At 37.0% G+C, this 26,746-nt stretch overlaps 2 protein-coding genes across 5 annotated transcripts in view; one reads left to right on the plus strand and one right to left on the minus strand.

Annotated features, from left to right (window-relative positions):
* LOC125276828 (nuclear factor NF-kappa-B p100 subunit-like) overlaps positions 1 to 15,059 on the plus strand; it is a 24,049-nt gene extending 8,990 nt beyond the window's left edge. Inside the window, exons 6-33 of one of the 4 annotated variants that reach the window (XM_048204726.1) lie at positions 40 to 246; positions 343 to 580; positions 694 to 809; positions 919 to 947; positions 1,883 to 1,940; positions 2,394 to 2,457; positions 4,806 to 4,845; positions 5,366 to 5,444; positions 5,577 to 5,617; positions 6,191 to 6,289; positions 6,373 to 6,524; positions 6,705 to 6,817; positions 6,944 to 7,102; positions 7,591 to 7,695; positions 7,780 to 7,868; positions 7,984 to 8,122; positions 9,091 to 9,225; positions 9,322 to 9,498; positions 9,593 to 9,734; positions 10,032 to 10,146; positions 10,279 to 10,486; positions 10,612 to 10,781; positions 12,039 to 12,141; positions 12,478 to 12,698; positions 12,812 to 12,893; positions 12,977 to 13,140; positions 14,181 to 14,292; positions 14,394 to 15,059. In XM_048204726.1, coding sequence (XP_048060683.1) covers positions 40 to 246; positions 343 to 580; positions 694 to 809; positions 919 to 947; positions 1,883 to 1,940; positions 2,394 to 2,457; positions 4,806 to 4,845; positions 5,366 to 5,444; positions 5,577 to 5,617; positions 6,191 to 6,289; positions 6,373 to 6,524; positions 6,705 to 6,817; positions 6,944 to 7,102; positions 7,591 to 7,695; positions 7,780 to 7,868; positions 7,984 to 8,122; positions 9,091 to 9,225; positions 9,322 to 9,498; positions 9,593 to 9,734; positions 10,032 to 10,146; positions 10,279 to 10,486; positions 10,612 to 10,781; positions 12,039 to 12,141; positions 12,478 to 12,698; positions 12,812 to 12,893; positions 12,977 to 13,140; positions 14,181 to 14,292; positions 14,394 to 14,470 — 3,434 coding nt within the window. In that variant the 3' untranslated portion in view covers positions 14,471 to 15,059. Of the gene's footprint in view, positions 1 to 39; positions 247 to 342; positions 581 to 693; positions 810 to 918; positions 948 to 1,745; positions 1,941 to 2,393; positions 2,458 to 2,516; positions 4,569 to 4,805; positions 4,846 to 5,365; positions 5,445 to 5,576; positions 5,618 to 6,190; positions 6,290 to 6,372; positions 6,525 to 6,704; positions 6,818 to 6,943; positions 7,103 to 7,590; positions 7,696 to 7,779; positions 7,869 to 7,983; positions 8,123 to 9,090; positions 9,226 to 9,321; positions 9,499 to 9,592; positions 9,735 to 10,031; positions 10,147 to 10,278; positions 10,487 to 10,611; positions 10,782 to 12,038; positions 12,142 to 12,477; positions 12,699 to 12,811; positions 12,894 to 12,976; positions 13,141 to 14,180; positions 14,293 to 14,393 lie in introns of those variants that run through there. The other 3 variants (XM_048204722.1, XM_048204724.1, XM_048204723.1) reach the window with 3 other exon arrangements.
* Positions 15,060 to 17,028: 1,969 nt separating this feature from the next.
* Positions 17,029 to 26,746, minus strand: part of psda (pleckstrin and Sec7 domain containing a) — a 32,371-nt gene continuing 22,653 nt past the window's right edge. The window contains exons 10-16 of the mRNA XM_048204731.1: positions 26,068 to 26,111; positions 23,961 to 24,148; positions 22,129 to 22,199; positions 21,856 to 22,013; positions 20,302 to 20,446; positions 18,599 to 18,745; positions 17,029 to 18,511 (exon numbers count right to left, since the gene is read on the minus strand). Of these exons, the coding sequence (XP_048060688.1) occupies positions 18,254 to 18,511; positions 18,599 to 18,745; positions 20,302 to 20,446; positions 21,856 to 22,013; positions 22,129 to 22,199; positions 23,961 to 24,148; positions 26,068 to 26,111 (1,011 nt within the window). The 3' untranslated portion in view covers positions 17,029 to 18,253. The remainder of the gene's footprint in view (positions 18,512 to 18,598; positions 18,746 to 20,301; positions 20,447 to 21,855; positions 22,014 to 22,128; positions 22,200 to 23,960; positions 24,149 to 26,067; positions 26,112 to 26,746) is intronic.

A 26,746-nucleotide genomic window follows, 5' to 3' on the forward strand; every position in this document is an offset into this window, starting at 1 on the left:
GCTGAAATTTGAGATTTGTATTGCTAATGCCCCTCATAGATGCTGTGTGGGAATTCAGGATGCTGCTAGTCAGACAGGATGTGACCTCAGGTTTGCTAGAGCTGCATTCTACTCCATGGGGCACCTGTCAGCCTCTCTTTCCTGATGACAGTCGATGTAAAGAGTTTTACAACACTGTCCGCTCACAGAGGACTGCTAGCAGCTTTGAGATTGATCTCAACACACTCCTGTCCCAGAAATACTCAGGTAGGACTTTTTGCCAATGCTAACAATGCATTGGTAATTACTGTAGTATGATTCAACATGGTTACATTAAGCCTCTCTTGTTTATGTGCTCATTAGGTGATGTAGAGCTAAAAGTTAAAATCACAGCATTCCAGTTCCAGAGCAGTCCATCCCAGGAGGCCTCGCTCTTAATAGATAGCAGCACACCCATGGAGAGGATCCTGGATGTAGTCTGTGGTGACATCACTTTTGCTGGATGTGGCCAGTGCTCTGCAGAACTGGAGACAGATGAGAACGGCATTTACAGACCCTGCTACCCTTGCCTACCACACACAGGAGTGCGTCGCTACTATAGGTCTGTTCTTACAGACCTATATTACACATGCGTGCACACATACACACACATGTATACCCAGTTATCTATACGTACTCTTTATCTTCTTAAACCATCATGACTTGTCTTTCTAGGCCAGTAGTTTTAACTGTGAGAGCTGGAGAGGATCAAATCTGTGTGCAAGTCCCTCCTGCTGTAGTGCAGAAGATCCTTCTGAACACTCCTCCAGATAAGCTACATAAGACAATAGGTGAGGTACTTCTCCTTTTCCCTCTCCACCAATGTTCTCTTTATTTGTTCTCTTGATATGTTTCATTATTGCTAATTTAAAAGTCATTGCATTCCTTTTCTGTCCCAAGCCCCAGCATCAGAGGTGAGGTTCATCCAGGTAGTAGCTGAAAGGATTAGTTCTATGTTGACCCCCATGAAGAACACATTTCTCCTGACTGTGCGAAGCCATTTCCAGTGTGATGAGAACAGCATTCCCATCATCCAGAACTTTTTATTATTAGACTTCAGCTCACCAGAGGCATGACGGATATTCATGTATCTTTCACATGATGCTATGTATTGTTATGGACAATGATTAAACTGTCTTTAATGTCCCGTATCATGTCTAATTTTCAAAACACATGAGTATTTTTGCATCAGGACATTTTTGGGAAGATATTTTTATTGCTGTTTCAGCTAAAAAAAAAAAAAAAAAAGCCCTTACTGTAATTATTGGGCCCACCCATATTTTTTAAAGACAGCCAAGCTGTTGAAGCCCTTGAACCTAATTAACCTCAATGTTGGTTAACAAAAGGTTAAGACATGATAAAATAAAAATTAGGTATGATCTTCAGGATAAAAATGTGTGTTGTGATTTCTATCTATCTATCTATCTATCTATCTATCTATCTATCTATCTATCTATCTATCTATCTATCTATCTATCTATCTATCTATCTATACTTTACATTTGCAGCAATCCTCTCTGTTGCATTATGTTATCGTTATGATAACACAGTTCATAGTCTAATCGTATTGGACTTTGCTATAAGCTTTAAGTATGGAAATATTCATTTTTATTAGCAGAATATCTGATATACCAGCGGAAGTTTTGGACAACATGCAAATCATGTTCCGCCTAAGAGCCAATCGAAACACTTCTACCACTCCACGTGATTGCGGAATTCCCCCTTGAGTCCGGGGCTTTCCAGTCAGTAGAGTCCGTTCGTTCGTCGATCGATTCACGAAAGCTAACGATCTTTATGGACTGTTCACTAAATAATAGAAGAAATTGGTACAGATTAATTGGATGGATACTTTTTTAGTTTTTAGTTAAGTCGACGTCGAATAGAAACTACACGAGAATTAGCAAACATCACAGTTATCCAAGGTAAGTCGGATATGTTTAAGTAACGTTAGCCTACATAACGAAATTATCATTATTACCGAACAGTTTTGTAACAAGGCATATACCGTAGGTCTTTAAATAGCAGATAATAATAGTCTGCTTTCTTATTTGGAAACAATGACTCAGTTGCTTATTGCTTATGTCTATTTTAGGCTTGTTTTGGAAACTTTAAGGAGATGCTGTACAGTATGCATTCGCGTCCATACAGTAATATTGCAAATTAACAATAACCGTAAAAATGTTTAGGAGCAGTTTTCATTAATGTCAGTTATCGATAGTGTACACGGTTTGTCCCGTGTGTTATGCTGCTGTTCGTGCGAGTCTGCGGGAAATTCCCATCAAAAGTCAGATGTACTTTTTGGATCTGACTACATGTGCAGGGGAATCACATCCCCATCACACTATGTGAGCGCTTATCATTTCCATCATTTTCAGTCTGTCAGGAGTTCAGAGTCGGTTCGGATGACCCTGCAGAAAACAGAATGGCAGGAGCACTAAGGTACAGTTTTATTTAACTATTGCTGTGTCTCACATAGTGATCTGTTTACCTGTGGAGCGTTGTATTGGGCATCATTGGCACGTGCAGTATTTAGGTGCCCAGAAAGTATGTGTTGACTGACAGCTTATTGGGTATGCGACTATGCATGCTTCAAATGTTCACGAATGTGGTTATGCTCCTAAAGTTTTGGACATGATTACATAGAGCATTAACCTGCGGTTTCACAGACAAGGCTTAAGCTAGTCCCTGACTAAAATGCTTGTTTGAGCTGTTTTAACTGAAAGCAACTTGCATTGACATATGTTTTGTCTCAAGATGCACAAGTTATGTTTATAAAAGCCACTTAATATCCTAATTGATCTAAGGCCTAATTCTGACTTAATATAAGTCCTGTTTGTGAAACCAGGCCATAGACTTGTAAGTAGTCAGATTTGCATATTGAAACAAATGAACATGTAATATGTAAAAAAAAAAAAAAAAAAAAAAAAAAATAGGTTTTACAAACAACGGTCCAGTTACCTTTCAACTCCATGCATTTGGAAGAGCTGAAACGGTTAAAATTAGGTTTGTTGTGATTTTTCTAGTCAAGTCACCTTTATTTCTATAGCACATCTACAACAGATTTATATTTTACATTAACAAAGTAGTCTTGTGTTCTGAGCAAGTGGGTTTTTTGTCTTTAAAGAACATTAAATTAAATTCTTTAATTAAAGAGCATTGTAGTGGTTGTATCTGTGATGCTTGTTAGCTGCTTGTTTTAAACCCAAACATGTCAATAATGAAATAATCAACCAAAAATGAATTTTGTGATTCCAAAAGTTTCAAGACCTGTATATGTTCGACTAAAACAACAGCTGATAGATGACATATGATGTCATTTTACATGTTATACATTTTGGCTTTGTTGTTGTTAGATTTTTTTTATTAAACTGAATTATCTTAATATAACTCTCTTGAATAATTTACTATCATTTTGCCCCTTTGGCCTCCTAATGTGTCTGGTTGACATCCACTATAATTTCTTAATGAATCTTCTTGTCTAAATTTGACGTTCTTTGGATTTAGGGGTTGTTTGACTGAAGTGAAGATGTTATCATTTCACAGAAGAAGGACAGGATGTGGTTGTGATCCAGAAGAGTCTCTTTTCAGTGACGTCACATTCACTCAGAATGAGCCCTGACAACTCAGATAGAAAACTCGTAGTTTTACTCTACTAGTTGTCTCATAGGTTTTGGTGAAGAATATGTGGTACTATAGAGCAATCTTAGTACAACTCATCCTGAGCAGTAAGACGCTTCCTCATTCCTGTCAGTGGCAGTTTAAGTAAACACTTGTGCAATCCTGTTATCCAGTGTAGCTAGTAATATTAACACTGGGAATGAAATAGAACATACTTTTTGTGCCAGATATTAGTAAATTATCATTTAGAGATCTTCATCACAATTTCCTGTTTGGTTAACAGTGGAAGTGTTTGTGGGTTTAAAGATTTGTGGATGCAAAGGTAGGCCAACGGATGGGGGGCAATCCCCATATTTCAGGGCTTTTCTCATGGTAGCTGCCTTGATGGCTCTATGTAGATATCTGACTAATCCAGATACACAGATTGTTTTAATCAGAAATATGTTTGTTTTTAGTAATTTACACATACATGGATTCCCCAAGACCCCCCCCCCCTTTTTATTTTATTTTTTATTTTCCAAGAATTGAATCTAAATATATATAAAAATGAATCATTATAGGAACTTTGTTTCAAAAGTACCTCAAAGGAAGAGAAGGGAATTTGAAAAAGTCTTTGGAAAGTTGAGGAAATTTAGATATGAGAAGTCTTGATATCAGGGTATGAATATGCATGTACCTGCATTTCTCAGGATTTGACATCAGTGGCAGCAGTGAGCTGGTATTCTGGGGGCTTTCCTCTGTTTTTTTCACTGCCTTACTTCCTGGAAGTAACGCAAGCAAGTGAGCCAGACAGAAAGGAGGGAGGCATATTAAAAAAAGAAAAAAAAATCCAGTGCACACACATCCTTGTTCTTACACCGAAAGTGAAACGGACTTTGTGTGAGTCTTTTGTTTAAAACGGAGCGCCTCTTTCTCTGCATTTTGTTTATCAGGTAGGGAACGCGTACGCCTTCTTGTGTGAATGTCAGAACACTGTTGTGGGGAAAAACTGGGGAAATTAAATGCATGTAGGGGTTTGCAGCTCAGTTGATGTTTTGATTCAGCATGCTGACTGCATTAGAGAGCCTCACCTCATGGGTTTTTTGGAGTTCTTGGTTTGTGTCTTTGCGAGACACAGTAAGAGTACACAGTACTCAGTAAGAGTTTTCTCTGTTTCTTCTACATTACAGGATGGATGATACGCAGTATCCAATGAAGTTTGACAATGAGGTGAGCCACATATCGTCAATATTGCTGCTGTAGTCTGCTACCTTGCAACAGATTTTTGGTTTAGAGTTGTGGGACGCACAATATATGCGTACCATGTCGGTTTATATAAGTCGATATTGGATTTTTTTAAAATAATTTATATCAGCTGATATTGCATATTTAGATTATTGTAAACGTTATCGAATACTAACCTAAAGCTAATCTATAAAAACTCTCATAATTTAACAAAACTGTTAAATGTAAAATTTTAAATCTCAAAAATGAATATCCAAAATGTATTATCAATATAGTACATTATAATGCTGTGATGCCTAAATTCACAGTCTTTTTTTAAATCAAATTAGACAAAATAATATGAATTTTTATATCAGGTCATATTTTCAGTTATTGTAACATAAAAATTGGCCAGAATTATATGATTGGTGCAACCTTAATTTTCATCCTCATACACATTGTACTTTGTGCTTACATTTTGGGTTTAATACACACAAATATGTATTTAATATAAAAATACTAACAGTCTTTACAGTTTATGGTGGACCTTCCATATCTCCATGAACCTTTTGAAGTGAAGCATGAACCCTTTGTGACAGAAACAGGTAAGTTATCTGTGCCAAATGTCTTGCCTTATGAATGTATTTTATGATGGGTTTTGATGCTTTTGTTTTGTGGTGTTCTTTTAATTTAAAATGAAAAGAAGGCTAATATATTGTATTTGATCTTTATTTCAGTTCATGGGCCTTACCTACAGATAATTGAAGAGCCAAAGCAGGTATGTTCGCTTGGGTCTTCACAGGCTTTTTGCTTCATCTCCCACTGATTCCACAAATTATAAAATGTGACCCTGGACCTCAAAACCAGTCATAAGGGTCAGTTTTTTTAAATTGAGATTTACACATCACCTGAAAGATGAATAAATAAGCTTTCCATTGATGTATGGTTTGTTGAAAATCTGGAATCTGAGGGTGCACTCCACTCACAAAAATAAATGTTTTATATATTTACAGTAGGAAATTTACAAAATATCTTCATGGAACATGATCTTTACTTAATATCCTAATGATTTTTGGCATAAAAGAAAAATCGATAATTTTGACCCATACAATTATTTGTTGGCTATTGCTACAAATACGTATACCTGTGCGACTTATGACTGGTTTTGTGGTCCAGGGTTACAAATGATGTATTTTAGCATTCAGGTCATTTTGTGAACATGTGTAATGTATTACAATGAATGTGCACACTATGTGGGATAATTCCAGAAAGCATGCTCTGGAATTCCCCAAAAACAGGGTTTTATCAGTGAGTAAGGTGTTATGTAAATAACGTTATGTGTGTGTTACAGAGAGGATTCAGATTTCGTTATGAATGTGAGGGCCCATCCCACGGTGGTCTGCCAGGGGCCTCCAGCGAGAGGAACAGAAGGACGTATCCCACAGTCAAGGTGTGCTTTGTAACATGGAGATGCGTCAGCGATGTATTTAAATAAACCGTTCATTTATAAACACACACGTTCTCCCTCTAAAGGTGTCAAACTACGTGGGTCATGCTCGTGTGGAGGTTCAGTTAGTGACGCACACAGACCCCCCTCGTGTTCATGCGCACAGCCTTGTGGGTCGTCAGTGTAACGACAATGGGATATGCAGCATTGATGTTGGGCCTAATGATCTCACAGCACAGTGAGTAAACACAATTACTGTTCATCATGCTCATATGATCTCTTTCCTTGTTATTATGATTGTAATGAATTGCGTAAGACATTGTATGCATGTATATCATCATGTGACGCTTGTGGATTTTGATTGTTGTTTATGTGTAGTTGTGCAATCTTTATTCATTATCACATCCTCTATGTCTAGATTCAGTAATTTAGGTATCCTCCATGTTACTAAGAGAGGAGTGGCTGAAGTATTAACGAAAAGGCTGAGAGAAGAGAAGAGGAGGACAAAAGAGCCTGGATATAAGTTTAGTGGTAAGACTGTGATCTAAAAATTCAACTAGACATACTTGATGTCGACTGACTGCTTATTGAATTTTCAATGTTTACTGCTTGCATCCTCATTTGACATGATGTTTTCTCTCTATATCACTCATACAGATGCAGAGGAACAGGCTATTACGCAAGAAGCCAAAGAATTGGGCAAAAATATGGACCTAAATATTGTAAGATTAAAGTTCACTGCTTACCTTCAGGACAGCAATGGGAGTTTCACAAGAGCCTTGAAGCCTGTTGTTTCCAACCCTATCTATGATAGCAGTAAGTCCTGCCACACAACATAAGAGAAAAAATGAAATTCAATTAACAAAAGACATCTGTGACACACTTTGCCAAAATAAACAAAAATATATAGGCATTATGAATTAAAAGAAAAAGAAACTGATATTTTAATCATATAGTTTAAGTTTTCTTCAATTTTACAGTTTAGATTGATTTCAAAATTATGTCATATTGTGTCACTTTTTTGGTATACGTTTTTGGTGGTGGCATAAATTATTAATAATAATATTCTACATTGCTTTGAGAATGTTGTATTTAGTCTGTAATTAGTTGTTGAACATTAAATAATTTAGGGTATGGGTCTATGATTGATTGATTGATTGAAGAAAAAAATCAGCAAGTATGCATTAAATCGATCAAAAGTGACAGTGAAGGCATTACAAAAGATTTCTGTGTAAATAAGAAAAAAAAAAAAAGTATTGGTAATCTTGCTATAGCTAATGTAAAATGTGCTGCTCTTTACCCAGAATCACCAAATGCTTCAAATCTGAAGATCTCCCGAATGGATAAAACCTCTGGATCAGTGCTGGGAGGAGAAGAGGTCTTTCTGCTCTGTGATAAAGTTCAAAAAGGTTATAATGATTTTCTGATGTCAAGTTTTCTGATTTCACAAACTTTTTAGATCAAATGATGCTTATACTCCCTTTTTTTTCCAGATGATATTGACATCCGTTTTTATGAGGAGGAAGATGATTCCGGATGGGAGGCGTTTGGAGACTTCTCCCCCACTGACGTCCACAAACAGGTGTGTTATAATTTGACACATGCATAAAAACATTGTCAATTCCTGGATTTTGCCATTGGATGTAGTTTAGCCTTTTACAACACACCTTTACTGACACTGTTTTTAATCCCATCAGTATGCGATCGTGTTTAAGACACCACCGTACCGCTGCACAGATATCTCACGCCCTGTCACAGTGTTCCTGCAGCTCAAGAGGAAGAAGGGAGGCGACTGCAGCGAACCCAAGCAGTTCACGTATATTCCACACAATCAAGGTTAGTAGTGCTGTGCAAAACACTGCTTATTAAAGTGCCCCTATTGTGCTATTTTAAAGATTCCTGAATTTGTAGGTCTCCTGCAATATGCATCCAAGGTCAAAAAACACTTTAATTTTCTCATAATATGCATTGAACATCACCTCTTTTCTCAAAAAGTCTGAAAACTGTTACAAGTAGTAGTAGTTAGTTTTATTATCCCCTTGGGGAAATTTTGCTCCAGTAGGTTTCAACATGCACAATACAACATACATTTAACAACAACAACAACAACAAACAAACAAAACTATCTTCATTTAAACACTTCACAGCCTGTGGTATAAAGGACTTTTTTCAAAGTTAGTTTGAAGAATCAGTCTCTCTAAATCCCTCCTTTCTGGGAGCCGACTCTACTTTGATTGGTCTTACGGCCCAGTCTGTTGAGATTGAACTACCGCTTAAAGCTCGTGTCAGAAACAAAAATGCTTATTACCATATTTGAATTTCAGCTCCAGAGGCTTCCTCTCCACTTGTATAAACAGTCATACGAACAGTAGTGATGGCATTGGTTTTACCGTATCAGTTCTCATCCTTTTGAAGTGCTAAAAATAGCATCTTCTAGACATGTCGACAACATGAACCAAACTCCTAAAACTACAACTTCAGTGTTTGAGGGCGGATCAAAGTAGACGTTGTTCGTGGAAGACCATATGCTGGCATTATGCAAATTTGTTACATTGTTTATTAGGTATGTAACAGGAAGTGGGACTGGAATTGCTGACGACTCGTTTTAGCAGCTCAGAACATTTATAATGTTATAAAAGATTTCTGTCACTTTTGATCAGTTTAATGCATCCTTGATGAATAAAAGTATTAGTTTCTTGTATTAGTTAATTTTTTGAACAGTAGTGTTGATCGATTAAACATTATCCTCTTCACTATTTCTCTTTCTCATATTTGCTAACACGTTTGCTCCTGTTCCCTCCTAGACAAAGAAGAAGTTCAGAGGAAGAGGATGAAGGCACTTCCTCAGCACTACGATAACTGGCGGGGAGGACCTCAAGGAGGAGCAGGGGCCTTCGGAGGTCCTGGATCTGGAACAGGAGGAGGTGGAATGGGAGGAGGTGAGACATTTTACATCCCTAAACACAGAGGCGTGTGTCAGCTGATAGAGCAAAAGTGTTCATATATGTATCTTTTCTTCACAATTATGCCCTTAGGTTTTCAATTTAATCATCCGATGGATGGTTCAGGGTTTTTCATTGGTGGATGTGGTGGATTTGGTGGAGGGGCACAGATGTCAGGCTCCACCCCACAGGCTGATGGATCTCAGAATCAGCCAACAAACAAACAAACTCAGTCTGCCTCTCAAATGCAACAGCAGCTCATTCAGATTGGTGAGCAAAACGATCCTTCAGGTACCATTAAACTCAAGACATTGAGGTGCACATGCATTCAGTGATGCATGTTTCCTTCCTGTAATGTTTTCAGCCACAGTTCTGCAGAATCGCGCCACTTCGATGGCAAAGGGCACTGCTCGGGCTTTGTTACAGTACTGCAGCACAGGGGATGTGCGCCCCCTGCTGGTTCTGCAGAGACATCTGTGTGGAGTGCAAGATGAGAACGGAGACACGTATGTCTTTTTCACATCTCTGAATTTCAGCTTGTATCCAGTCTCTTGTATCAATGTCTTAACACATGTCAAGTATACTAAATTCTAGGTTATGTTTCTGCTACCTTTAAACCATTTTAGTATAGTTAGTGTATTGTAAATTGCTTAAGATTCTGCTGAATGAATTGTTAGTGTATAACTTTATAATTTTTTAAAATACATTTAACAGTGATACACGCATACATTGAAGAGGGTATTAAGTGGAATACAATAGGGATCAGAGTTTGTTTTAATCTGTCGTATTATTTTTTCTCATAGGCCTCTGCACTTGGCCATTATCCATCAGCAACCTGCTGTGGTGCAACAGCTTATTCAGGCCCTGAACAACACCCCACAGCAGAAGTTCGTCAACAAACTCAACAACCTCAGTCAGGTAATTTAGCATCTGTATGCTGTAAAAAAAAATTATTTAATCTAATATGTATTTTTTTGTGGTTTTTTTATCTTATACTTTAATTTTTGTTATATGTGACATGCTAACGTTCATCTTTCTTACTTTCTCCAGTCTCCATTGCATCTGGCTGTGATCACAAAGCAGCCCAAGTTAGTTGAGGTGCTGATGAGAACCGGGGCAGACCCGAGCCTGCAGGACCGAGAGGGCCGGACAGCGCTTCACTTAGCCGCCCACACCGGCGATGAGGCTGTACTACGAGTGGTCCTGAGCCTGCTTGGAGAGCGCTATGCCCATTTAATAAACTCTGCTGACTTCTCAGGTGAGAGTTACACATGCCATTGTCTCTTAGTCTTCATTGAAGTGGTGCCGAAGGTTGCATGTGGAATATTATAGCAAATACTGATTTTTTTTTTTTTTTTTTTTTTCACCTTTCCCGCTTCTCAGGTCAATATCCAGTCCATCTCGCTGTAAGGAAAGATGGAGAGCGCTGTCTTCAATTGCTAATGGAGGCAGGAGCAAAGATTAACATGCCAGAGCAGAAAAGTGGCTGTACAGCTCTACACCTGGCTGTGAGGGATAACCTGTTAAAATTGGCCTGCAATCTTATTACTGAGGTAAAGGATTTATGGAGCACTAGGGGTGGAACAGTTCAGATCTCTCACAGTTCTGTTGTCACAGTTTTGGTTAGTTTTAGTAGACACTACTTTTGTTAGTATTAGGGGGTCATCGAGTAGGAAAATTGAGACAGATTATCACAGTTTAAAATGACGTTTTCTGTTTTCATATAATATAATTTATACTACGGGCTGCTGAATGCTCAAATCTGATTGGTTGACCAAATGCATGGCTAAAGTAGTTCTAGCAGGTCTTGACCACATTGCAGTTCCATATCACTTCTCCAAATGATTTCAGTTATTTCAATACGTCCTTACAGCCTACAACCGCAAAAGAACCAAAATCCACATCAACACTGATCAAGCAAATATATATAGTAAACAATAGGATGAAAACGACAATTTATTGTCATGGTTTTTGCCACAAAATATGTTTTATTGTGTCCTGAAAGCGCATGCTCTCTCTCTCTCTCTCTCTCTCTCTCTTTCAAATGTACACAGACTATGTAGTATGGACACACACTCGCACAGAAACGTTTAGTCAGCGTTGCTCTGACGAATTAATCAGTAAAATAGATTAGCAACTTAAGATACATGACTCACTGGCGAGGTAATAACTGTGCGGTTCATTATCACCTTGGGGGTGCATTATTTTTTAAGAATTCAACAGCCTGTCGTCAATTATTCCTTATATATAATATAATATAATATAATATATATTTTTAAATTTGTTTTAAAATGTAATTCCTGTGATGGTAAAGCTGAATTTCTCACAAGAAACAATTCTCAAGAAACATTTCTTCCTCTTCTTCTTATTATTATCACTGTTGAAAACAGTTGTGCTGCTTAATATTTAAGTAAAAAAATGTGATTCTTTTTTGTGATTCGCACAGAATTTCATGATGAATAGAAGGTTCAAAAGAACAGCATTTACTTGAAATAGAAATCTTTTTGTAACATTATAAATTATATCTTAATGCATCCTTTTTTGAATAAAAGTATTAATTTCTTTAAAAAAAAATGTTACTGACCCCATACTTTTGGACAGTGGTGTATTTTATAACACTATGAATGAACAGTTCTGCTGTCACTCTTGAATATCATTGTTGCAGCTAGTATACACATGGAGGTTCAGCATCACACAAACCAGAGATACTAGAACCGTTTCACCCCTATTTAGCACACTTCTTCAACATAGAGCCATCACAAATGTTTTGTCTTCTGAAATAACAGTTTTATGTTTGTCATTTGTTACAGCTAAAGGCTGACGTGAATGTGTGTACCTACGGGGGCAACAGTCCTCTTCACTTTGCTGCCAGTCAAGGCTCCCCACCTCTCTGCTCCATGCTGATAGCGGCAGGTATCTGAGAAAACTCCTTTCCTACAAATTTAATACAGATATCAGATATCTTCAAAACCTCTGAAGGACAAAACCACAATAATTAGTCATTAAGAACATGCTCATGTTGTTTTGTTCCTAGAGAAAAGATTAACATTTACTATATAGGATGAGATAGATGATAGATGGATAGATATCCTGATGTGTGGCATCAACTTGCTCATAATTAATGACATTTGAATTGAACGAATTAAAATTAAGATAATCATATTCAGAACCAATGACTGTAGGAAATAAGTCAAGTTTGGTGATATAAAGCTTTGTTTTATGAATCATCTCCCTTGTCTTCTGTTTTAGGTGCTGATAAACGTATGGAGAATGACGAGCCTCTTTTCCTGAGCTCGTCTTCCTCAGATGAAGATGACGAGATTGAGAAGAATGATGCTGATAGGCAGCTTCCCGATGACATGGTTCAGCAAGTTCACTTCATGTCAATATCATCCGAGAGAGGAACATTTAACCCACGCAAGAGACCTGCTGCGGGACACACACCTTTTGACCTGGCTAAATGCCAAAAGGTTTGAGTTTTTTTATCCATCATAATTGTATAGTTTGTGAACATTTGGAGGTGGATGAATATACATGTAATAAATTTAACCTTTAACCATTTAACCAACATTGTCTTCAACAGGTTAGAGATCTGTTAGATGGCAGGAAAGGCCCCAAGCCCAGTTCACTCGCCCCCAAGAGGACCAAAATAAGCACTGATGAAGGTAATGAGACTCTGTGCTTTATGTTCCCAAAAGCTACTTCTACTTCTAGCATATGTGACTGATCTGTATTGGTCCTCCTGCAGTGAATCAGGGTTTGGACAGCGAGGTGCTCATGAAACTGTGTGGTATTCTTATTGAAGACCATGTACCCTGGAGAGAGCTGGCGGAAAAACTGGGCATGCTCACACTCACTCACCTGTTCCAGGAGAGTGCCTCGCCCTGCCAGAAGCTTCTCGAGAACTACCAGGTAAGAGTCTGTCGTTGTTCTCTCGATTTGGCAACTACCGTTATGTTGTTAAATAGACGTTAGCAATGTTTGAAACAGCATGCTAGCATACCGATGACTTTTTCGGCATATAATGCACATTTTCTGTATGCATGGAATGCTTGGATGATTATTATATTTGCTAAAATGTGTAATATACAGTCTAGCACCTTGTCATATGTCAATGCAATGGGCTTGACTTGACCTTCCATTTAAAAACTGTAACTAATAAACTGGAAGTAATATCATATTTTTTTAAAACATATTTGTCAACTCATTATTTAACTATTAGTTAAAAAGTTAGAACGGAATACTAATTACATGAGGAATGTGGAGCAAATACATTAATAAATTCATTTTAGTACATTTATTTAGTATTTATTAAATCAATTTAACATTGAAGAAATGTATTAAATGTGCACAATACTCTTAATTTCTAAAAACATGTAATTTGATGAGGTCATGTCATATGACTACAGTGTAGCATACTATTTGAAGCATTTATCTTTGCATAATGAATTGTATCTCATATTTCTTTTTAATTTCATTAAGTGATTTATTTATAAAACTTTTAATGCTGAATAAGGGTATGTTTACACAACAATGATGTACTAAAAATGGAAAAGTTTTTCTTTTGCGTTTTTCACGTGCAGACAGCAGCTTTGTCAAAACGATCCCTGTTCACTCCGCGAAAAAGACTAAAAACACTGTATTTTGCATGCCAGGCCAGTAGTTGGCGATGTCGCTTTGTAAAGAAACACTACATGCGGCACCCGTTTTCAACAGTTTGTTTTCAGGCCCCCATGTAAATGAACGGCCAAAACGCATACATTTTCTGTTAAATTACTACATAAATTTACTAAAATGTATTTGCTCCACATTCTTCATGTAATTGGTATACCTTTCTGAAGCCTTTCGTTCTTTATTCGCAAAACAGCTACATGTCCTTTTTTCTTGTAGATTGTGTTGGCATCACATACAGTATAAATGGTTTGTTTATAAGTGTGTTTATGTGTGTTCAGTTGAGCGGTGGTCCTGTGGATGGCCTGGTGGAGGCGCTGCAGTCTCTGGGTGTGAGTGAAGGAGTGAGACTTCTGACAGCTAGCCAACCCAGAGAAGACAAGCAGAGCTCAGGTACGAATTCACATTCTGATAGAGAAACTGGTCACCTCTGAAACAAACACAAAACCTTTGTTCAGTACGTTGTCAATAAAACACCCTTTCCCTTCTTCCAGATTCTAAAGCGGACAGTGGCTTTGGGAGTCAGTCCATTGGAGAGGAGATGGGAAATCCTGCAGTGACCAATCACTGATTATCAGGATCTATTCATTGAGGACAACTTGGCACTTTATTGACTTTTTTCAGGTGCGAACTGGTGGACTGTTCATCATCTCAATGTGGAAATACAGCACATCACAGGAAGGATTGAAAAGATTCGTTTTGAGGTCGAAAGCCCTCACTGGTATTACATAACAGTAAGACATGACAGAAATCAGTTGATACTCAAATCACTCTAAGGAGTAAAGCTGTAGTCTTAGTGTAGACAATTCAGTGCTTGTATCTAAACAGAAAATGTCCAACTGAGACTTTACAGTAATTTAACAGTAATGCAACTGTCATTTCCCCAGCACAGCTATAACCTTGGAATGTTTTGTTTGCAGAATATTCAGATATGGATGTTTCTAGTAAGCTCTCTCTTGATATATATATATATATATATATGCAACTTACAAAATGCAAAGATGTGATGACAATTTAAATGACTTGGCTTAATTTTCGGACACATCTAGAGCTGTCAATCCAATACTGTTTGTTTATTTATGTGTATTTTTGGTTGCAGTTATACTTTTGTTCAGAAGTTGAGTAAATATGTTTGTTTTAATAAAATTATTATTTCATAATTCAGTGTCTTTAAAGTGTCCTAAATGCTGACTCAATAGGGAAAAATATTTAAGCATGCATGCAGTAATAGTAAAAATAAGAAATGTTTCTTGAGAACCAAATCAGCATATTAGAATGATTTTTGAAGGATCATGTGACACTGAAGACTGGAGTAATGATGCTGAAAATTCAGCTTTGCCATCACAGGAATACACTATTTTAAATTATATTTTTAAAAAAAAAGTTAAAATGAATAATATATCAATATATTACTGTTTTTACTGTATGTTTTGTACAAATTAATGCAAGCCTTGGTGAACTTAAGAGACTCAAAAACATTAACAAATCATATCTGCCCCTTATTGAATGGTAGTGTATATATATATGTTAAAAAAAGAAAAGAAAAAAAATAATCCTTTCCCAGTTATCCTTTCAAAACAGATTTATTTTGTCTATGCCTTCAAAACATACAAACATTATAGCATTATTTTTACTGAGCGGCTGTAACATACATTATATACAGCTAGAATGGATAACACACCAAACACAAAGACTAAGTTATAAGAAATAAGTTACATTTACAGCAATATCTCTGGGTGACACCAAACTACTTGGAGTGGTTAAGTGTTCCCTATAAAAAATTTTATATAAACCTTTTAGTCAATATGCTTCAGTCATAAACAAATACTCAAGACCGATAATAAATGTTCAAAATATATAAATAACTCTTTTTCATTAAATACACAATATTCATAGTGCAGTGAAGCGTAACACTATTGAAGTGCCATTGGATGGAATTTGGGTCCCAGATCTTGTCAAAATGATTTTGTCAGTGTATTTTGTGTCCTTAATGCCTGAATTTGATCTATACGCTGGCAGTGTTAACAGTCAGTTTAGATCTTCATGGCCTGCATTTGCATTAGCGTGTTCTTTTACAGGTTTTACAATTTCTTGGATCCTTCATGTTTCTGATATCAATAGGACATTGATTCATGAGGTTATGATAAGCAGCATAGAAGCTAACCTTCACTCTCCTACAAAGCAATATTTCACATGAATTCATTTGAACGTAAGAACGCATCAGTTTGTAAACAGGTAGAATTACTTCCGACCTAATGACACTCCCTTGAGCAGGTCTCTCAGTGCAATTGAGGTATAATATGTGGTTGCTCTGAACAAACCAGCTTTTAGAGCCTCCTTTTAGTGTGTTACCACAGCACTGAATGAATCACAAATTTGAAAATGAGTGCCTGAGAATTCAATGGCTTGGCCATATCCAAATGGGTTTCGACACAAAGAATTTGCATCATGTCATTCTCAAGCTCAATCCACATTCACTAAATAATACAATGGGGTCGATTATTGTGATGACTTTTACCGACCGTGTCACATGGTAATTGGTCATTGAGCACTGAGGAAAGTCATTCAGACATTCCTTTTGAAGTGATGACAGCACATAATCCCTTGTGAAAAAGAAGTACACTTTTAAAGTACACTTAAGTACACTTTTAAGCGCACTTTTAAAAAGAGTACTTGTTCTTTAAAAAAATATTCTTCTGTGCGAACTATATGTAATGTTTTCGGGCAATTCTATGTTATTTGCAAGTAACTGAAAATATATTAGAAGATATAAATGTTACAATTAGGACTTAAGTACATCTTTATATGTAACTTCATAATTACTTCAGTTGCTTTTGAAAAATGGTTAAAGGGTTATTTGAAAAAAATGAAAATTCTGTTACCCTCATGTCGTTCCAAACCCATAAGACTTTCGTTCAACTTCAGAACACAGATGAAGATCTTTCTGCTGAAATCTAAGAGCTTTCTGTGAAAGCATACGCAATTGAAACTTTGACGCTTCAAAAAGCTCATAAAGAGATTGTAAAACTAATCCTAAAACGTATGAACTTTTTGAAGCGTCAAAGTTTCAGTTGCGTATGCTGTCACAGAAAACTCTTAGATTTTATCAGAAAAATCTTAATTTGTGTTCTGAAGATGAAGGAAAGTCTTACGGGTTTGGAACGACACGAGGGTGTGTAATTAATGACAGAATTTTCATTTTTGGGTGAACTAAACCCTTTAAAGTGTACTGCTGAATGTACTGACAAGCATTAATTGTAAACTAAAATAGAATTTAATGTCATTTCTGTTGAAAATTGTAAGTTGTGCATTTAAATATTTTTGTAATTACACATTTGTAATGATGAAGTTGCAATTCATTATATTTTAAATATATTAACTTTAAATGTAATAATCAAACAACATACTACAGTTAAAATTCTAACAAGTATTAGTATTTTAGTCAACACATCAAAATAAGTGCATTAAAACATGACATAAGATTATTAAAACTTAGCAAAAATACATTTTAATGTATTACAAAGTGCACTTTTTAAAAGTGTTAAAACTCACAGCACACTTAAGTGGCCTTTAATTTCATTAAGATATTATCTGCAAGTCTGTCTTTTAAAAAATAGACTTTCAAGATTTAAAGTACATTCAATAGAATTAAGTGCACCTATTTCTCACAAGGGATGTGCTATCTGCACTGCTATTGTTACTAGTCCGTTGTCATGGTATAAACAAAAAAACTGCATTCATATTCTCAATAACTGTAAAAAATGAGGAACTGATTGTCTTCAAACTCTTAGGCATGCTTTGAGACGTGCTTTAAGAAGGTTTAAAAGACTATACAGACTAAATTCTCAAACATCCTATGAGGTGTTAAAGCGCTTGATCGACCTCAGGTGATGAAATGATAGTCTAAAAAGCAAAATCTACAATGCCTTAAATATATAAAGTGAACAACATACAGTATGTCCACAGGAAAGAGAATCACTTTTCATTTGGTTGTCGCTCTCAGGGTCACCAAATGAAGTTTGCACATCAGCTTGTTCAAATGAAAAGCCACGAGAGTTTTAACCCGACGATCAACGAGCATAATACACAGATAAACCGAACAGGTCTGTGGAGAAAACAAAGACTGACAGAAATAAGACAATGTGAGCCTGGTGCTCCTTCTCATTCGCCCGCTGGCAGATTTGGGCCAGAAAAGCATGCTTTACCAGAGGTCTTGTCAGGCACAGCAACCCCAGGAACAGTTTCATAATCATGACGACTTGAGGACAGCCATCGAATTAACTGCAGGCGTCCTGGTAACGCTCTTTATTCAGCCGCTGAATGGAGATAAATAACGTCTTCCACCCAGGTCCTCTCACGGTTTGACAGCCTGTCTGTAGCTGTGTCTCTGACTGTCTGAGCGTTTGGTCCTCCTGCTGCCGCCGCTGCTGTTGCTCCTGCTCGACTCTTTGGTGCTGCTGGCATGACTGTTGTCCTGCCGTAACGTGGGGCTGGAATGGGCCCTCTGCAGGCCACCGTCCTCAAACAAACGTGCTTCAAACGCCGCCAGGTCCGTTTCCCCTGTCCGGATCTTAGCTCTCAGCAACATTGCATATGTTCCGTAGCGTGTTTTCTATAGGATACATTAAGGAAGATGTATAAAAAATTGCTTATCTGAGGTCTTGAAGTTGCCTCTATAATGAAAATGTGATGTTTTTACCTCAAAGTCCAGGTACTCTTCCCTTTGCTTGTACTCTTCTTGGTCCTTGCTTTTGGTCCTGCGGTCTATGTGTAGGGTAGAGCGCAGCTCCTGGAGCTCAGCAGAGATAGCTCGAAATCGTGTCTCGTGAGACTTAAGTTGCTCCTCCTTGTATGATAATGAAGAAAAAGAAGCCTCATTAGAAGGATATTTTTTTGTTGTTGTTAATTTATTGAATTATTATTATTATTGTGTACAATATTTTATTTTAAAAAAAAAACATGAAATTCTTAAAAAGGAAAAATCATTCAACAGTAATGCAGTTTTGTAAAAATATAAATATTTGAAAAATGTTTGTATCAAAAATCTAAGTCACCAGCGTGTAAAAATATAAAAAGAAAAATAAACAAAACAGGAAGTTCTATCAGAGAAGACACCTGAGAGGACCATCATGACTGTGTGACAAGGTCTCACAAAATATCAAAATAAGTCTCTCAAAATATCAGATCATTTTATAACATTTTTTAGTTCCAGTTGTAAAGATTCATATGGTACAAACACTCAAAAACAATGATATTTATGAATTCATAATTCATGATATTTATAAGATTAAAGCTGAAGTCCGTAAGTTTTGCCTCTTTGTCGCCATCTCTGTTTGAAACCTGCAATTGCAGTTGTTTGCGGCATTATCATCTTACGTGGGTTGTGGATCGGCACGACTCCTCAGCGTGGAAAATGTTATCTGAACAAGTAAGTAACATGTCTGCCACATTTGTTCTGACCAATTGAGAAAAAAGGCAATAAATCACGCTGCCAATGGTGATTAAATATAACGATCGCTTAGCTTGGATCACGTCAAACCGTGCAAATTATTATTACTGTTATTCTTTGTTCTCAAATTGTTAATGCTAACAACATCAGCATTGTGTGACTATGTGTTTTTAGCGTGTATTAGCGTTACCTGTAGATTTCAATTTCTGTAGCCACTCCACAGCGAAAGTATTTTGCTTTTAATTATGGGTGAATCTCCAGTTGTCACTGATGATTGTCATTTGGACCTTACTGGATTACAATCCGCCATCAAAATGATAAGTTTAATATTTGCAGCTGCTGTCAGAAAAGGCTATAAATGATCCATCACATGCCACATAGCCTACTTGTTGGGTCTCCTTCTTTATGCAAACAGACGTGACGTAATGACGCAAAGACGAACGGCTGCATGCTCTAATTTCCCTGTAGAAACCCACCAGTACCACCTGAATTAAAAATCATTATTACAAGCTTACCGTTGTGAATCGGGCTGAGGTAAGGAGAGAGTTTTGGACACTGGCTGGTTATGTACTTGCTCAAAAATTGATTTTGGATCATTTTTAACCAAAAAAAATGCTCTGCAGCATCTTTTTTAAAACCAAATTCAACATATAATATTAAACCCAAAATGTTAAAATATACAGTCTACTCCATTTTCCTACAACACTGCAAATCTGCATCTTTAAAAGTTTGTGTTCTTTTAATTCAGCTAAGTGGTCACGTCATCATGACATATCAAGCTTCTATTCGTCACGCATCTTCACGTGATTCAAATTCGCAGCTTTGACAAATTTGAACTTTGGGACTTGCAAGCTTGCGTTTCTAGTCTCTATCATTCGCATATGTATGAATGGAAGTGAATGGAATGAAAAGTGTAGTGCGACTGCCCCTTCAGAGAGAGAAGTGTCTGGTACCTGTGAGAGCTTGGTGTTTGAGCCCGGCAGAAGAGGGCGGCTAAACTTCTTTTGGGATCCAATGGCTGCTGGGAACGGAGGGGCAGAGAACATGGCGGCCACTATGTTGATGCGGGTGATCCAGGACTGCATTTGCTCTGCGTTGCTAGGGGTGAAAGGCAGGCACAGGTCAAACAGAGGGCAGCAAAATAACAGAATTCAGAAGATGGAACAATATCTGAGAAAAAAATTCTAATTTTTCTCTGCTCAAGAATAATCATACAGCCTGGAAAACTGAGCAATTAGCAGGCAGCTGTTAGCAGAAGAGATCGAGTGGAACAGATGGAGCAGAATGAGAGAGAGAGCTTTAGTATGTGTATCTGGGACAGACAGAATAGCTGAGAAGGATCCATCCTCTTGGGAGATACAAGTCGAGTCATTCATCTGAGATGAGAACACTTTGACAAGGGCGTTATCAGCCCTGCATGTAATCAACAACCAGCCAGTGCACTGGGTGAGCTCAGGTGTTTGTGTGTGTGTTTGAAAGACATTCACGGTGTATTTTTCTGCTGTCCTGTTTCCAAAAGACAAAGCAACATGAGCTTTCCATGAGGCTTCTGCTGAATAATATTTGTCGTTACTCGTCAAAGTGAAAGCGTCAAAGTTATGCAAAACAATAAATACATTATTAATGTGAAATATTATTACAATTTAAAATAACCTTTTTCTATTTTAATATATTTTAAAATGTAATTCATCCCTGGGATGGCAAAGCTATATTTTCAGCAGCCATTACTCCAGTCTTCAGTGTCACATGATCCTTCAGAAATCATTCTAATATGCTGAAGAATTTCTTCTTATTATTAATGTTTATTAATTAAAACAGTGTTTACTGATTAATATTTTTGTGAAAAATACATAACATCTTTTTTTTATTTGTAAATGTAAATTATTTAAATAACATTTACATTTTTAATCATTTAATTGTATACTTTTATTCAGCAAGGATGCGTTCAATTGATCAAACGTGACAGTAAATATGTTTTAATGTTACAAAAATTTCTATTTTAAATAAATGCTATTCTTTTGAACTTTTTATTAATGAAAATCACAAAATACACACACCTACCAATAATAATTGATAATAAATGAGCAGCAAATCATCATATTAGAATGATTTCTGAAGGATCATGTGACACTGAAGACTGGAGTAATGATGCTGAAAACTCAGCTTTGCCATCACAGGAATACATTGTATTTTAAAATATATTCAAATAGAAAACAATTAATTTAAATTGTAATAATATTTCACAATATTACTGTTTTACTGTATCTTTGATTAAATAAATTCTGAACATAAGAGACTTCCTTCAAAAACATTAGAAAATCTTACCGATCCCAAACTTGGAGTGGCAGTGTGTGTGTATTATTGTTTTCGTCACACTACAGTTAAGACTTTTTTGGCAATCTTAATGGTATTAAAAACAAGCTTAAATATATAAAACCTTCTTTCTGATTTTGAGGTGAATCATCCTTACCACAATAACAAATAACAAGTAAGGTAACAAGACTTACGGGGCCTGGAAGAGAAAGACTCTCCAGTCAGCAGTGCGAAGGTAAAACACATTGGGTCGCTTGCTATAGTCTGCTGCCCGCATGGCTAAAGAATGATGGATTGACACTGCATTCTTCAAGTCCTCATCAGACAGCTGCTTATCTGGACGATACTCATCCTGCACACCAATAACAAAGTAGAGACAAATCACAAATTTTTACAAATAATTTCAGTACAGCAACCACAAGAAACTATGGATCACATAGCATGAGACATCACTGAGTAAAACATACCTTTTGCAGGTAGAGAATCAGTCCTTTTAGGATGGCATAAAATGTCTTCCATCCTCTTTTACCTCGTGGAGCTAAAAGAATGATACACAGTTAAACTTAACATAATTCAAGTTTTAAGAATAAGTATTTTTGTCTTGTTTTTTTTTTTTTTTTTTAAAACAAGATAAATTTACTTACATTTACTTCATTTGCAAGACTAAGTTAATAAGACTTGTTTTTGGAGGTAATTATTGAATAAAGTTAATTTTTCTTACCCCACCGGCAAATCTAAAAAAAATTGATTTAAAGGTGCCCTAGATTATGTTTTTAAAAGATGTAATATAAGTCTAAGGTGTCCCCTGAATGTGTCTGTGAAGTTTCAGATCAAAATACCCCATAGATTTTTTTTTTATAAATTTTTTTAACTGCCTATTTTGGGGCATCATTATAAACGCGCCGATTTTATGCTGCAGCCCCTTTAAATCCCGTGCTCTCCGCCCACAGAGCTCGCGCTTGCCTTGAACAGTGCCTTAACAAAGTTTACACAGCTAATATAACCCTCAAAATGGATCTTTACAAAGTGTTCGTCATGCATGCGGCATGCATGCGTCGGATTATGTGAGTGTATACTGTTATACTGTTTACTTCTGATTTTGAATGAGTTTGATAGTGCTCCGTGGCTAACGGCTAATACTACTCTGTTGGAGAGATTTATAAAGAATGAAGTTGTGTTTATGCATTATACAGACTGCAAGTGTTTAAAAATGAAAATAGCGACGGCTCTTGTCTCCGTGAATACAGTAATAACCGATGGTAACTTTAACCACATTTAACAGTACATTAGCAACATGCTAATGAAACATTTAGAAAGACAGTTTACAAATATCACTAAAAATATCATGTTTTCATGGATCATGTCAGTTATTATTGCTCCATCTGCCATTTGTCACTATTGTTCTTGCTTGCTTACCTAGTCTGATGATTTGGTTGTGCACAGATCCAGACGTTAATACTGGCTGCCCTTGTCTAATGCCTTTTATAATGTTGGAAACGTGGGCTGGCATATGCAAATATTGGGGGCGTACACCCCGACTGTTACGTAACAGTCGGTGTTATGTTGAGATTCGCCTGTTCTTCGGAGGTCTTTTAAACAAATGCAATTTATATAAAAAGGAGGAAACAATGGAGTTTGAGACTCACTGTATGTCATTTCCATGTACTGAACTCTTGTTATTTAACAATGCCAAGATAAATTAAATGTTTCATTCGAGGGCACCTTTAAGATTAAAACGTGAAAAAGACATACTCCTGAACACAAGCCTTAATATTTTGTCAATAATTCACAGCTTCTTAGTTGCATGTTGTTTTGAGATATTTAGATATTTGATATTATATTACTGGAAAATTAAACAAGAATATTCTTCTCTCATTTTCTAAACTGCAATCATTTTTTAAGTGAAAGTGAAAGTGACATGAAGTGAGCCCAAGTATGGCCCCATACGCAGAATTTGTGCTCTGCATTTCACTCATCCAAGTGCGCACACACACACACACACACACTGTGAACACACACACGTTTTTTGCTACGGCGCCCGGGGAGCAACTGGGGGTTAGGTGCCTTGCTCTAGGGCACCTCAGTTGTGGGTAATGAGAGTGGAAGAGAGCACTGTTCATTCACTCCCCCACCTACATTTCCTGCCAGAACTGAGACTCGAACCCACGACCTCTGGGTTATAAGTCTGACTGTCAAACCATTAGGCCTCAACTGCCCCCTTATTTAGAATAAGGCAGTAATAAATAGACTAATACATTAATAAATGAAATAAAAATTCTGTATTTGAGGGAAGGCTTACTTTTCTTGCCATCAGTATCAGCATGAACTTTCCGCACGAGAAAGCCGTCGTTGTAGACCTGAGCGCTGGACTGCTGTGCAACGCTGACAAGGGGGTTTCCTCCACTGTTGATCCGCTTCATAGTGTGCGATGCAGAGTCTTTCCTGCCGTCCAACTCAGAGAAAGATTTGCGCAGTTCGTCCTCATCGCTGTAAAGTACACAAACAAGAGCGTTATTACGAAAACTACTTTGCATTCTTACCTTTACCCACAAGGTATTTTATGTACTGCAAAATTCTCTCACTTTCAACATTTACCTTTAGTTGCTGCTTTAGTTTTTGACTTTAAACACAAATATATACATAACGCACCATCCCACCTCAATTTTTATTGTGAATTCTGCATTTACAGTCACTGATAGGGAATGAAACTGCATCCTAATTGCCTAGTGCTTGGCACAATTTTTTTTTTTACGTACAGTAAACTAACATCCAGCTGAGTGGCAGCTGTGCAGAGAGTGCAGTTAGACACCCTGGAAAGCCCCTGAGGCCTGGACTGCTAAACATTCCTCTCTAACTGCTACGGAGTAAAGCATATAGCCTTTGCCTTCACATGATAATGCTCTCATCTGTTGCTTAGTAACTGCTGGCCTCCACACTGGTAACCAAGAGAGCCAGCTCAGAAGATGGAGCACCATGAGAGAGGGAGGCAGAAAGAGCAGCCACATAAAAAATAGTGACTGACGTGCATTGATTCATACAGTGAATGATGGCCTTTAGCTGAGAATCACACTATACCAAATAAATAAAAGTGCAATGAAGTGAATCAAACTCAGAAATGAAGAGAGAGCAAAACAGGGAGGCAACGAGAGTGGAAGGATAGAGCGTGGGGACGCTGGGATGGATGAAGATGAAAGAACTGCTGCTGGATGTAAGAGAATAAAACAATCACTTGTGCTTTTCTCCTTCACACATAAACAAGGCTACTGCAGAATCCCTTCAGGAACGAACACAGTGTACATGAGAGTGAGTATGTGTGAGAGAAAAAGAGAGAGGGCTGTGTTTGAGTCTGCACATTAGCCAGTCAAAGATTTCAACCTGTAATTATGAAGAGGCAACTTCTTGTAACCATGGCAACAAAATCTGGAAAACCAAAGTCGGAAGTAAGGGCTTAGGGCATCAAATAGCTCCGGCCATGTCATAAATATACATATATATGGAAGAAATGGTTCTATCAGAGAAAAGAAGAAATTAATATAGAACCTTTTACAAGGGAATGCTATTGGATTCTTTATAGACTGGTGAGAAGTTCTAAATAAAAATGGAACCTTTTAAGAGTTCCAAAGATCATTGTTTGGATTCGGTTTACTTTACGGACCCTTTGTCACAGTCTGTCTAGCAAAATCTTTTATATTTTCATTTATTAAAAATGGAATGTACATTTATAACACTGTACTTTGTATTATATATCATATTATGAACTAAAAAAGACTAGTTAACACTGCTGCAAAGGTGTTTCTAATACAATGGCAGAAGAAGTGGTGGTAAATTTGACATTATTTTCTCTTCTGAGTGCCATAATCAATCTCTATTTTTTTCTTTCTCTCTTTTTTAAAAGTTGTGGAAATGCAAAAATGACATGTTCTGCAGTCTCCCGATCACGGCTATAGAAGTTTACCCAACTATGATGACTTCCACTTCTGAGAATCCCAGAAATGTAAAAAAGGCCCATTGCCACAAAATTTCAAGAATATTGAAATTAAACAGTTTATATAAAAAGAGATTTTATCACTATAAGAAACTAAAATAACAAATATCAAGGAAAAAATAAAGTATTTATTAGAGCCTAAAGAATCGTTTCGTTCCTTTTTTTACAGAACCGTTTTGGAGTAAAGAATCCTAATGAACCTTTTTTTCTAAGAGTGCACTTAATAAGCACATCACATAAGTGAAAAGGCCTTTTGAGCAGCTAAAGGATTCTATAATGGGCTTACACCATTTTTAAATCAATAACACTTTTAGAGGCATTGAATTATTTTCAAATGTTTTGGATGACACTGGATAAGGAGAATGGTGCTCTTGAATCTGATGCATTGAAAAAGAGCCACTAGGGAAAACTTTAGACTTACATTGTCCACTGCAGCTTTTCATTTTTGATAGAGTTGTAGAGAGCCTGTTAAAAGAGAAAAACAACATGATTAAATCACACAACCCCATCAACAATTTTGCCTTGTGCGTATATACGAGTGCGTGCGCTCAAACATCCTACTGACGTGTCTAAAAATAGCAACTGAAAGTTAACCATGAACCAGTTAACAGGTTGCAGACAACACTTTTTTGATGTAGCATTTTGGTTCAAACGTCATGGAAAAACAACCCAACGATCATTAGAAGGAATAATAAAGTTCATAATTTCTTTGACTGCAAGAGAGATACATTTCCATGGGCAGATCCTAGTTAACAAGAGTTAGCCTTTCCTTTTTTTTCCGGGTTTGTGGGTGGTTTTGTCCGTCCTGAACCTTGCCAAGCAGATCAGGGAAGGCCAGGGGCTTTAAGGAACGTGAGCGAGGTGCTTTGGTGTAACGAAACGGGTCCATCACGCTGAAGTCCCGTCCACATCGCACCGAACACAGGGAGCGAGAGCGGAGACGACCAGTGGAGTGAATACTGTTTACACCAATCATGATTTTGGTAGATACAGAATCCAGAGATGAGGAAACGGTAAAAAGAAAGCTTTAAAATCAAACAATGTTCAAGTAAACTAGACGGAGTCCTCATTCACTTGATGTCTTTCTTTCTTCCAGTAAA

The sequence above is a fragment of the Megalobrama amblycephala genome, linkage group LG10 (genome assembly GCF_018812025.1).
Source record: "Megalobrama amblycephala isolate DHTTF-2021 linkage group LG10, ASM1881202v1, whole genome shotgun sequence".
Lineage (NCBI taxonomy): Eukaryota > Metazoa > Chordata > Actinopteri > Cypriniformes > Xenocyprididae > Megalobrama > Megalobrama amblycephala.